This window comes from Carlito syrichta, unplaced genomic scaffold (genome assembly GCF_000164805.1).
Source record: "Carlito syrichta isolate Samal-C Ts95f unplaced genomic scaffold, Tarsius_syrichta-2.0.1 Scaffold305718, whole genome shotgun sequence".
Taxonomy (NCBI): domain Eukaryota; kingdom Metazoa; phylum Chordata; class Mammalia; order Primates; family Tarsiidae; genus Carlito; species Carlito syrichta.
In genome coordinates this window covers 288,615-302,407 of record NW_007249814.1, presented here as the reverse complement: position 1 = coordinate 302,407, position 13,793 = coordinate 288,615, and the positions used below count along the sequence as shown (strand labels likewise).

The following is a 13,793-nucleotide window of genomic DNA, read 5'->3' as shown; positions in this document are numbered from 1 at the left end:
TTCTGGCTACTTGGAAGGCTGAGGCGGAAGGATCGCCGGAGCCCAGCAGGTCGAGGCTGCGGTGGCCGGAAGCGGCCACTGCACTCCAATCTGGGCGACGGAGTGAGACTCCAAATCAAAAAAAAAAAAAAAAAGAATATTAGAAGTTCAGGTATTATTAGTGAATTGTTTAATAAAAATGACTTTTGGTGGATTGGAATATAACCAGAATTTCCATGATTTGATTCTGGCTCTTTCCTCTCTTTACCCTTTTCAATCTGTTCTTAACACTTTACACCCAATTTAATATATGGACTAAGGCAAAATAAAGACTAAATTACTCTGAAAGCTAAATTACAAGGAAAACCTCACCATAAACAGATGCATCTGAACCCTTTTTTATGTTATATTTTCTTAGCTTACTAAAATCAACCTGGATGCACAGAAGGTGGAACAGATGTTGAGAGATGAATTAGCCGAAAGTGTGAGCAAGGCAGTAAGTGATGCTGATAGGCAGCGAATTTTAGAATTAGAGAAGACTGAAATGGAAATAAAAGTTGAAGTGTCAAAGTAAGTGCATACAAACGTTTTAGTTATTTGACTGGATGTATCTCGCTAATTTGTCTTCAAGAAACCTAATTATAAGCATACAGTGGTAATATTCTAGTGGCAGTTGATACTGGTTTCTTTTCATAAGAACAGGATTAAGTAATATTAACAAGATTAATTTTGACAGCATTAAATAATGATATTGAAGAGGGCATGACCTCTCAAGATTTGCATTTTTCAGAGTCCAGAAATAAAATTGTAGAAAGCATTGAACTTGGAAATTTTGAATTTTGGTATTTACTTAGAAAGTGCACTTAATCATTCCTAACATATCTTGTCCCTTTCTAGGCTGAGAGAGATTTCTGATATTGCCAAAAGGCAAGTTGAGATTTTGAATGTACAACAACAGTCCAGAGAAAAGGAAGTAGAGTCCCTCAGGATGCAACTGCTAGACTATCAGGTATGTACAATATTGGCTCTTTTATATAGAATTTACATTTCCTAGATTCACATTAGATATTGGGATGATGTTATGGTTTTAATCGGAAGCTACACCAGCCAGAGGCTATCTTGTTAGTGGGAACCTAATTAGAAAACTTTAATTTAAAACGCCACTCATAATCCAAAAAACATGTAAATACCTACAGATGTACTCTGCTGCTGAATAAGGATAAGACAGTAAGAAACAGTAGTTAGTAAATCCTTTAATAACTATTTTCTTTTGTGTTTATATGCAGCTTTTTACATATTTCATGTTACACTTTTTTTGAGATTTAAAAAACCTTGCACGCCTGTAGTTCCAGCTACTTGGAAGGCTGAGGCAGAAGGATCACTGGAGCCCAGCAGGTCGAGGCTCCAGTGGCCAGGAGTGTGCCACTGCACTCCAGTCTGGGCGACAGAATGAGACTCCAACTCAAAAACAAACAAAAAAAAAACTTTGCACATTGTCTGAATAAATATTTGCAATGGAAATTTTAAAAAAATAGTAGTAATATTATTATTAATATTAATGTTACTTAGTTAGACTTGAATTTTAAATATTTGATTCTAGGTTTTTTCCTTTACAGTTTTTTGGTAATTATTTATATTAAAGCAAAGTTAGATTTTTGTGTGATCCCATTTACCACACTATTTAAAAATTTTATTTAGTATATTGTGTGTTTTTAAAAATATATGATACATTTCATTGGAAAAACACAAAACTTATTACAGATATATATTTTTTAATATTAGGCACAGTCTGATGAAAAGGCACTCATTGCCAAGTTGCACCAACATATTGTCTCTCTTCAAACTAGTGAGGCTACTGTTCATGGTAAGTTGGAGTCAGTTACATCGAAACTGCAGAAGATGGAGGCCTACAATTTGCGCTTAGAGCAGAAACTTGATGACAAAGAACAGGCTCTCTATTATGCTCGCTTGGAGGGGAGAAACAGAGCAAAACATCTGCGCCAAACAATTCAGTCTCTACGACGACAGTTCAGTGGTGCCTTACCCTTAGCACAACAGGAAAAGTTCTCTAAAACAATGATTCAGCTACAAAATGACAAACTTAACATACTGCAAGAAATGAAAAATTCTCAACAGAAACATAGAAATATGGAAAACAAAACATTGGAGCTGGAATTAAAGCTAAAGAGCCTAGAAGAGTTAATAAGCACTTTAAAGGATGCCAGGGGAGCCCAAAAGGTAAACATTGATTTTTACATTCAATATTTTCTTTTCTTTCTTTCTTTTTTTTTTTTTTTAGTTGGAGTCTTATTCTGTTGCCCAGGCTGGAGTGCAGTGGCATGCTCACAGCCACCGCAGCCTCGAACTGCTGGACTCAGGTGATCCTTCCACCTCAGCCTTCCAAGTAGCTGGAACTACAGGCACGCGCCACCATATCCGTCTTATATTCAGTATTTTTCAAGAGTTACGTATCAATTTTAATTTCTTAATATGTGCCAGTATGAAAAATGCTCATTATAAACCAGATTCCAATTATAATTCATTAATTTAGGTTTTATAAATTAGGAGTTTGGACTATTTGCATGTCTATTATTTGTAAAAATAAAATGAGACTTTTTTCTAAGCAAAGCTTTTAATAGAAGTACTCAGATTATAAAACAGCAGAGTTCTAAACACTCTTGAAAAGTTCATATATATTAATTAAATACTAATTATAGCTAGTCTTAAACATTACAGCGGTTATCAATTGATTTCTACTTTTCTTAATTATCTTAAAAAAATTATTTATAAGTAGTAGGCCCATATTTATTTTTTAATATAATTTGGTTTTACCGCCACTTGAAAAGAATTAAAAATAATTATTTTGCAAATGAATCCTATTTTCTAGGCTAGAAACTTTTAGGTTTTTCATTTTTGAAAATAATTATCAGCTTTCATTTTTTAAAGTAATATCAGCTGGATTACTGATGCCTGTAATCCAGACTTTGGAAGGCCAAGGCGGGAGGATCGCTTGAGCTGGGAGTTTGAGACCAGCCTGGGCAATCTAGTGAGACATTGTCTCTACAAAAAAATAAAATAAATTAACCAGGAATGATGGCATGTGCCTATAGTTCCAGCTACTAGGGAGGCTGAAGTGGAAGGATTTGAGGCTGCAGTGAGCTATAATTGTACCACTGCACTCCAGCCTGGGCAATAGAGCAAGACTTCATCTCTGACTAAAGGAAAGAAAGGGGGGGTGGGAACAAAGAAAGAAAGAGGGAGAGGGAAGGGAGGGAGAGAGGGAAGGGGAAGGAAGGAATGGAAGAAAGTAATACCAGTGTTTCAGTGATATGCTTATAGTAAGCATTCTGTAAATATATGACAATGAATGAAAAAATGAAATTGAATGCTAGTGCTGTCCATTCCAACATAATTTGAAGAATATTTTATTGTAAGATGCCACATATTCTTAGAAAAGTCTGTGGAAATCCTAAATAAACTTTGCCGTATGACTCAATGAAGGATAAAATATTTTATTGTGGGATGCACATTAATTTTAATTAAAATCATTATGATGGATAAATATTTATACAGCATTTACATTTTTGTGTGTGTATTACAAATCTTAGGTAATCAGTTGGCATATGAAAATAGAAGAACTTCGTCTTCAAGAACTTAAACTAAATCGAGAATTAGTCAAGGATAAAGAAGAAATAAAATATTTAAATAATATAATTTCTGAATATGAACATACAATCAGTAGTCTGGAGGAAGAAATTGTGCAACAGAGCAAGGTTTCATTTTATATTTATTTTAGTAGTATTTTTTGCTAAGATTGTAAGAATGCATGAGTAACTGTTACTCTTCTACTTGAATGTAGCTCCCATTATTAATGGATTATAAAGTAATTTTGTTCCTTATTTTCTAAACTATTCTGAAAATTTAAATTTGTTTATTTAGTTTTTGTTACAGTGTTAAACTTACAAGGAGCAATGCATAAGCAAACTTACTTGGTTAGTTAATTTTTATTTTGATATTGGGTATTTGACTTTTCACAGTTCCAAGTTTCTGCAACTTCTCACTGATGGAGGAAAAGGCAACCTGGTAGAGAATAAAGCATATACTTTGGAACCAGATGAAATTCATCTAGCACATGGTTATCTCAGAGATTTGTGGTTCCCTCGCTTGCATTGTTCTTACCCTAGATACCTGCTGTGTTTATAGTTTCATTCCTGCAGGTCCTAGCTCAAATGTTTTACATATCAGTGCAAACTTCACTAGCCATCTGATCTTAATTTTTCTCCACAGCCCTTGTCACCCTCTGTCATATTACATACTTACTAGTTTATTATTGGCTGTCTCCCCTTCACTGGAATATAAGTTCCATGGTGACAGAGACTTTTGTTCACTCTTATGTTTGCACTGCCTGGAATAGTGCTTGACTCATAGTTTATATCATTAAATAGATACTATGGGTGGATGGATGGATGGATGAGTGATGGGTGGGTGGATGGATGGATGGATGGATGGATGGATGGATGGATGGATGGATGGAGGAGATTGAAATCCCAACTTCACATCTGCCTGTCTCTGTGATGTTGGGCAAATTACTTAACCTTTCCATAAAATGAGAAGAATAATAGTTATCTTAAAGTGTTGTTGTGAGGATTTAATAAGGAAATGTATGTAAAATGCCCATTACGTGCCTGGTGTCTTTGTGTATGTGTTTGACACAAATTGTCTTTTTTTTTTTTAGTTTCATGAAGAAAGACAAATGGCCTGGGATCAAAGAGAAGTTGAGCTGGAACGTCAGCTAGACATTTTTGACCGTCAGCAGAATGAAATACTAAATGCAGCACAAAAAGTATGAATACTTAATCCTGTTTGCAACTCTGTTGCATGGCCTACAATATTAACTGACAGAAATATTTTCTGTATTAAATGTAACTTAACTGATCTCATTTAAAAATCTAATATTTTTAAATCTATAAAATCTAAATATATAAATATGCATATATAAATGTATAAATATAGTATTTTTAAAAAATCAGGCTAGGTGGCTCAACCTGTAATCCCGTGCCTTTGGGAGGCTGAGGTGAGTGGATTGCCTGAGCCCGTGGGTTCGAGACCTGCCTGGGCAGCGAGACCTCATCTCTACAATAAATCAAAAAATCAGCCGGGCGTGGTAGCGCGCGCCTGTGATTCCGGCTACTCGGAAGGCTGAGGCGGAAGGATCACCGGAGCCCAACAGGCGAGGCTGCGGTGGCCAGGAGCGGCCACTGCACTCCAGTCTGGGTGACAGAGTGAGACTCCAACTCAAAAAAAAAAAAAATATATATATATATGTGTATATATATATATATATATATATATATATAAGTGGGGTTTAATCTATGTTTTGTCAAACAGTTGTAAAAATATTTTGTTTTTCTCAATGCTGCAACTGCATTTTAAAAGAACATACTATTTCTTCATAGTTTGAAGATGCCACAGGGTCAATGCCAGACCCTAGTTTGCCCCTTCCAAATCAACTTGAGATCGCTTTAAGAAAAATTAAGGAGAATGTTCGAATAATCCTAGAAACACAGACAACTTGCAAATCCCTAGAAGAGGTAATTAGAAGAACTTGTATTTTGATTAGTATATTATTACATTTGTGGAGTTTTCTAAATAATATTTATTAATGAGGATGCAGTATATAATGATGAATCTGTTGATAATTTCACTCTATTTTTCTAAAATGTTTCCAGTACTCAGTAGTGAGCAACTGATATACTGATATTGAATTCACTATTCATTTAATCACTACTTGTTACCTTTAGGTACACTGATGATCAGTAATAGTGAGCATGAAAGGAAAGAAAAAGCATTTAATTATAGCCTTATGAGCAATATATTACCTTCCTTTGTATGGTCTTTTCATTCTTACTTATTTTTATATTTATTTTGAAGTGCAAGTATGTAATTTATGAATCAATTTTCAGTTCATTCCTTTTTATGTCTGGTTAAAGGGTTGAAGGTAAACTAGAAATGACTTTTTAAAATCTAGATTTTGAATATGATTAATAAGTGATCAAATCTATCTTTATTAAATTATTCAGAAAATGACAAACTATGATTTTTATTGTAGTGTTTTATAGTAACTGAAAACACATTTAATAACAGTTTTTCAAATAAAATTGTACATTTTTAATCAATTCAGGAAAATTTAGATTTTTTTCAGTGATTGTAAGATTTGTCATTTATGGAATTGCCACTGAATTGCTTAATTTAATGTACGTGCTTTAATGTTTCTGAAGAGTGACTACTGTTTTGTTTTCTGCTGTATGTTAGTAAACTTAAGATCTTATAATAGCGGTTCATTGACTTGAATCACTACAATTCCTATTTTGTATATAGATTAGCCTTCTAGTTCTAATAGTCAGTAGACCAAAATAACAGAAATTATTTATTACATAGCACCACCACACTTATATTTCTATATTGCAAGATCTGAATTTTGTTTTAGACATTAATTAAATTTCATTTTTATCATCATAAAGAAGTTTATAACACATGTAATTTATAAATAAGCTATGCATGCAAATAACTGTGCTGTCAATTTAACCTTATTAAGTATCAGATGGCTGTTGTACACATGATATGAAAAATTAAAGGAAAAATTATAATTTTAATTTATTGTGGCTTAATCATTTCAGAAGTTAAAAGAAAAAGAATCTGCTTTGAGGTTGGCAGAACAAAATATTCTGTCAAGAGATAAAGTAATCAGTGAACTGAGGCTTAGATTGCCTGCCACTGCGGAAAGAGAAAAGCTTATAGCTGAGCTAGGCAGAAAAGAGGTGGAGCCAAAATCTCATCATACTTTGAAAATTGCTCATCAAACCATTGCAAACATGCAAGCACGGTTAAATCAAAAGGAAGAAGTGCTAAAGAAATATCAGCATCTTCTAGAAAAAGCCAGAGAGGTACTTTATTATATTATGTTATGCTGTGATATTTATTATGATGTTTCTTAATTTAATGCCAAGTATTATTCTACTTTAAAGTGATAGTTCATTTTTTGCTTTCAAGAAGATTCTGTTCAGGAATTATTATTTTCTTTTTTTTGAGTTGGAGTCTCACTCTGTTGCCCAGACTGGAGTGCAGTGGCCGCTCCTGGCCACCGCAGCCTTGACCTGCTGGGCTCCGGCGATCCTTCTGCCTCAGCCTTCCAAGTAGTTGGAACTACAGGTGTGCACTACCACGCCCGGCTAATTTTTGATTTATTATAGAGATGAGGTCTCGCCAAGTTGCCCAGGTGGGTCTCGAACCCGCGGGGTCAGGCAATTCACTCACCTCAGCCTCCCAAGGGCGCGGGATTACAGGCTGAGCCACCGAGCCCAGCTAGGAATTATTACTTTCATGATTGAACTACAGGTCTGTCAGTAAAGCTAGCAGTTTGTATATATGTATCATTTTCTTATATAACCAGGAATAGCTGTCATGGTGAAGCCGTGTGATTTTGAAAAATATCTATTGAGTTTATAGGTAAGAACTGAGTCAATAAGTTAGAATGAAGTCTGTCACACCAATAATTAGTGGAAGTCACAGTTGTTAGAACTTTGTGAGGGACGCTAACATTTAACTTTTTTAATAAACAAGTTAAAAGATGATTGATAGATACATGTTATTCTAATGCTACAAATAAATTATGATCTGAGGCTAGGTTTGTCAACTTGAACATGCACTGGGGACATGCATACTGGTCTAAGTATATACGTGCAGATATTGTTTCTTATCTCAGGAATTTTGGAGGATTAAAGATAAAATATATAAGATCTTTAAGTTCTTAAAATATGATTTTATTTGAATTATAATTTAAGATATTTGATTTTCTGCAAAATAGGAGCAAAGAGAAATTGTTAAGAAACATGAGGAAGACCTTCATATTCTTCATCATAAATTAGAACTACAGGCTGATAGTTCACTCAATAAGTTCAAACAAACAGCTTGGGTAAGAGTCTAATAACTTTCTTCTATTCTTTATTGATTTAAACAATTTAAACTGTAGCTTCTTTGTTGATTTATGTAATTTAAAATTTGACTCTTGTCTTCTTTTTTTGGATAGGTCACCCTCTTTTTTTGCCAAAATAATCTTCTGAAAACATAAGGTCTGATTATTCTCCTTTCCAGACTCATTTCCTTCAGTAGTTCACCACTGCTCACAAAATTATGTTTATACTCCTTAGCTATACACTCAAACCTTCTATGAATCTACCTTTTCAGATTCTACTCATAATTTGTCTGTATTTAACTGCTTTTCATCTTCTGAATTCAGCTCATACTTGCCTCTTTAGATCATTCTGTGCTGTGTGTGAAATACCTTTCATTTCTTTATGGGTAACCTTAGCATCTTTGAGCCTTATCTCATTAATTCAGTCAACATTCATTGATCCTCTACTATGTATAGACACTTTGCTAGATTCTGGGAATATAAAGAATAAGATCTCTATTTCCTATCTTCTTTATGCCTCACATATTAGATCATTAAATTTTAGATTAGATATACATTTTGGTCATTTGAGGAACCAAATTAAAGTTATAGAATAAGTATGGCATTGATTTATACATGCTTATTGCAAATATATTCATATTTTATAGGATTTAATAAAACAGTCTCCCACTCCAGTTCCTACCAACAAGCATTTTACTCGTTTGGCTGAGATGGAACAGACAGTAGCAGAGCAAGATGACTCTCTCTCCTCACTTCTGGTCAAACTAAAGAAAGTATCACAAGATTTAGAGAGACAGAGAGAAATTACTGAATTAAAAGTCAAAGAATTTGAAAATATCAAATTACAGTAAGTCTTAGAAATGTATTGTAAAAATAGTCAAATGATAATGATATAATGATGATACACATAAGTGTTTGCTGTGCCAGTCACTGTTCTAAGATCTTTGTATTATCTCATTTTTATCCTCAGAACTTCTTACGACATACGTTATATTTTCCCCATTTTTCAGAGAGGAAACGCCTCAGCAATGCTCAATAGCATGCCATAGGAGGAAGTGGGACAACCATAATTTGAAACTAGTCGGTCTGACTCAAAAGCTAATCCAGATTCTTTTTCAGAATCTCCTCTTTGAGCTTCAGTTGCATCATCTTTAAAATGAAAATGACAGTACTTAACCACGCTCTTCCAGGGTGGTTCCAGGAAGGCTAAATGCTACTGTATATGAAAGTAATCTGAAAATTGTAAAATAACATATAAATAAGAAACTTTTGTGTACACACCTAAAACAGTGTCTGGCACATAATAGAGATTCTAAACATTGTTCAATCAATTTATGAAAACATAGATTTTAAACTTAAACTAAGTTTATAATTAAGCAGTTTCTAATAATTGTAGAATTATTTCTTTGGGTCTCAATTTTCTTATTTTAAAAAAAATGAGAAAATCGGACTACTTAATTTGCAATTTTATTCTAGCTCTGAAGCCCATATTAGACCCTTTGATTCTTTACTTCCTTATCTAAGAAATAGCAGAATTAACACTATTTTTTTTATAAAGGAACTGCCAGTTTAAATAAATTATTCTCTATGATAAAAGAGAATTAGCAACAGCATATTGTATATTTTCAGTCTATTTTCCTTACTCTATTAAATTTGGTACCTAAGTGTTATTTTTGGTATATTAAGTTTCATCGTGTTTTGGAGTGTACAATTACTTTGCATCCCGTTCCTGGGCGTAGAAAATGATCATCTTTGAAATCCCTTATGTAATATAATTTTTTTGGTCATATGAAATACTTGAAGTCATTGTTTTGTATCTTATTACGTCATTATAGCCTAAAATTATACATGTATTCCCTGTGTGCATATTTTAATTTATCTTGTGAAATTATAGATCTGTGTGATTTCTCTAAAAACCTGATGTTTTCAAAATTTGATGATTATTTCAAGTTAGACTAAAGTTTTACTGAAAACAATAAGTCTCAAAGAATTTAACATTTGTTCATGGCTTAACACTGTTTCCCTCTCATTGGTCAGAATCTCAATATAGATACACTGTATGAACAATGAACTAGATATAATTCAATTTATCAGACTTATTAATGCTGAATGAGCAATAGGGGTAATTGAGTTAACTAAATCGATTGATGATATAGATATAAAGCTAGTGAATTTGAATCATAGATTAATAACGCTTGTGATTTCTGTGAAAGTTAATATTGTGTCTTCTGCAACATATCAAGAATAGTTAAGTATAAAGAATTGTTATTCTTTTGAATTTGGATGTCTGCATCAAGATTTGGATTGTAAGGATACTTAGGACTCAACATTTGCTATTTGTAAAATTTGTATCAATCAAGGTGTTGCAACAACTGCTCTATTAACTATGTATGTTGGTTTATAACAGGCTCCAAGAAAACCACGCTGATGAAGTGAAAAAAGTAAACGCAGAAGTGGAGGATTTAAGATGTCTTCTGGCCCAGTCGCAAAAGGAGTTACAGAGTTTAAAATCTGAACTTCAAGCTCAAAAAGAAGCAAATTCTAGAGCTCCAACAACTACAATGAGAAATCTAGTAGAACGACTGAAGAGCCAGTTAGCCTTGAAAGAGAAACAGCAGAAAGTAAGTAACAACAGAAAATTATCAACATGCAGGAAAAATATGTGGGAGATTGCTTTTAGAGAAGACTAGTAAATGTTTAAAAGATGGTAGTGTAAATCTTTGGTAGTAAAAAGTATGAGCTTTATATTATGTTGTTTATTTTTATTTTTTTAACTTTAAAGATGTTGGGTACAATTCAGGGTTAGGTATACAGATGTTCATTATGCAGGTACCCTTGTTGATGAGGTGTGCTCCTCCCTCATTTGGCAGGTTCCCTCAACTGCCAATCCCACTTTCTCTCCCCTGGCATTTTCCCACTACTGCCAATCCCTTTCTTAAAGTATTATGATAATTGTTCAAGGTCCGCTTATGAATGAGAACATAACGTACTCTGTTCTTTGTTTCTGTGATAGATCACTGAGTATGATAGAGTCTAAATCCTTCCAAGTTGCTGCAAAGTCCTTACGTTTTTCCTTCATTATGGCTGCATAATATTCCATTGTGTATATGTACCGCATTTTTTTAATCCAGTTCAGTTTCAGTGGGTATGATGGTTGGTTCCCTGTTTTTGCTATTGTGAATAGAGCTGCAACAACCATGCCTGTGCAGGTATCTTTTTGGTAGAATGACTTGAGTTCCTCCAGGTATATTCCCAATGTGGGGATTGCTGCATCATATGGAAGGTCAGTTTCTAGTTCTTTCAGAGATCGCCACACTATCTTCCAAAGAGGTTACACTAGTTTGCATTCCCACTAGCAGTGTAGAAGCGTTCCTTTTTCTTCACATCCTCGCCAGCATCTGTTGTTTGTTTTATTAATGATAGTCATTCTTACTAGGGTGAGGTGGTATCTCATTGTGGTTTTGATTTGCATTTCTCTGATGATGAGTGAGACTGAGCACTTTTTCATGTATCTGTTGGCTGCCCATGTATCTTTTGAGAAGTGTCTATTCATGTCTTTTGTACACTTTTTAGTGGGGCTGTTGGATTTTCCTTTTGGTTCTTGTTTTTACATCTGTTGATGTATTTAATTACATTTATGGTCTTGTGAATGTGGAACCACTCCTGCATCCCAGGGATGAAGCCTACTTGGTCATGGTGGATGATTTTTGAGATGTGTTTTTGGATCTGATTTGCTAGAATCTTGTTGAGGATTTTTGCATCTGTGTTCATAAGGGATATTGGCCTGTAGTTCTCTTTGTTGGATCTTTACCCGGTTTGGGTATCAGTGTGATGTTAGCTTGGTAAAATGATTTGGGGAGAATTCCATCTTTCTCAATTGTCTGGAATACCTTCAATGGATTGGTGTCAGCTCTTCCTTGTACGTTTTGTAGAATTCTGCTGCAAAACTGTCTGGTCTAGGGCTTTTTTTTTTTTTGGTTTGTAGGTAGTTTTTGTATGACAGAGTCACATTTCCTGGTTGTTATTGGTCTCTTTAGTGTCTCAGTGTCTTCTTGTTTCAACTTGGGGAGGTTGTGTGATGTCAGAAAGTCCTCCATTTCATTTAGGTTATCAAGTTTGTTTCCATACAGGGGTGCATAGTAATGTCTGACAATTTTTTGTATTTCTTCAAGGTCAGTTGTGATTTGATCTTTTGTATTTCTGGTTGTGTTTATTTGGACTTTTTCTCTCTTTTTCTTGGTCATTCTTGCTAGGGGGTTCATCAGTCTTGTTAATTCTTTCAAAGAACCAGTGTTTTGTTTTGTTGATCTTTTTTTCTATGATATTTTTGTCTTCTCTGTCCCGTATTTGGGCTCTTATTTTGATCTGGATTCTTCTGCTAAAATAGGGTTTTGGTGATCTTCTCTTTCCAGCTCCCCTAGGTGATTTTTTTATGCTATCAGCTTGTGATCTTTCCATTTTCTCATTGTTTGTTTGTAGAGATATAAATTCCCCTCTTAAACTGTTTTCATGGCATCCCAGATATTTCTTCATTCTCTTTTGTTTCCAGGAAACTTTTAATTTCTGCTTTGATTTTAGTGTTGACTGAGTAGTTGTTCAGAATCATGCTATTTAGTGTCCATATCTTCATGGGTTTTGGGGAAATTTTATTGGTGTGGATATTTTTTATTCCACTGTGGTCTGAAAAGGTGTATGACAATCTTTCAACCTTATGGAATTTGTTTATGCTTGATTTTTGAGCAAGGATGTGATCAATCTTGCAGTATGTTCCATGTGGTGATGAGTAGAATGTACATTCTGTGGTGGTTTGATGGAATATTCTGTAGGTATCTATTAAGTCCATTTGGTCTGATGTCAAGTTTAGGTTCTGGATCTCTTTGTTGATTTTTGCCTCAATGATCTATCTCGGACTGTAAGTGGGGTATTCAAGTCCCAGTTATAATAGTGTTAGAGTCAATATCTTTTTTTAGTTTACTTAGTAGTTGTTTTATTAATGCTAGTGCTTCTGTGTTGGTACACATATTTTAGATTGAATATTAGGTTGATGAACTGGACCTTTTATCATTATGTAGTGTCCTTTCATATCATTTTTAATTTTAGATGCTTAAAGGTTGTTTTGTCTAATATTAAAATTGCTACTCCTGCCTTCTTTTGCAATCCATTTGCCTGGAAACTCATTTTCCATCCTTTAACTTTGAATCTGTGTGCATTCCTTGTGGTGAGATGAGTTTCCTGGATGCAGCAAATAATTGGGTCATAGTTTCTTATCCAGTTTGCCATTCTGTATCTTTTCAATGGTGCATTTAGTCCCTTCACATTCAGGCTAATTATTGAAATGTGATTGTTTACTCCCGTCATGAGGTTCTTATAAAGTTTTTTCTTTGTTTGTTTACTTCTTTTCTTTTAGCCTTGGGGTTGATGTATGTGTGTTTTTAAGTTTGCTGTTGCAATGCATTCTCTGTTGATTCTATGCTCTGCTGCTCTCTTGAGAAGTGTGTAGTCATTCTTTATTTTTTCTTTAAAAAAAAGGTGCTTAATACCTTTTTAGGTGTCTCCTGTAGAGCTGGTCTGGAAGTTGCATAATCTCTTAGGGATTAGATTTATGGGAAGGATTTTAATTGCTATCACTGCTGAAGTTAAGCTTGGCTGGGTAGGAAAGTCTTGGTTGAAATTGTTATACTTTGAGGACTTTGAATATTGGACTCCAGCCCCTTCTTTTTTTTTTTTTTTGAGTTGGAGTCTCACTCTGTCGCCCAGACTGGAGTGCAGTGGCCGCTCCCGGCCACTGCAGCCTCCACCTGCGGGGCTCCAGCAATCCTTCCGCCTCAGCCTTCCAAGTAGG

General features: G+C 34.4%; 1 protein-coding gene across 2 annotated transcripts in view; it reads left to right on the top strand.

Moving 5' to 3' along the window:
- Positions 1-13,793, top strand: part of CEP290 (centrosomal protein 290) — a 91,139-nt gene that overhangs the window by 42,146 nt on the left and 35,200 nt on the right. For both annotated transcript variants that reach the window (XM_008062468.2, XM_021714704.1), the window contains exons 28-37: positions 398-549; positions 877-988; positions 1,762-2,217; positions 3,588-3,752; positions 4,715-4,822; positions 5,436-5,570; positions 6,657-6,923; positions 7,844-7,951; positions 8,599-8,798; positions 10,359-10,572. In XM_008062468.2, coding sequence (XP_008060659.1) covers positions 398-549; positions 877-988; positions 1,762-2,217; positions 3,588-3,752; positions 4,715-4,822; positions 5,436-5,570; positions 6,657-6,923; positions 7,844-7,951; positions 8,599-8,798; positions 10,359-10,572 — 1,917 coding nt within the window. The remainder of the gene's footprint in view (positions 1-397; positions 550-876; positions 989-1,761; positions 2,218-3,587; positions 3,753-4,714; positions 4,823-5,435; positions 5,571-6,656; positions 6,924-7,843; positions 7,952-8,598; positions 8,799-10,358; positions 10,573-13,793) is intronic.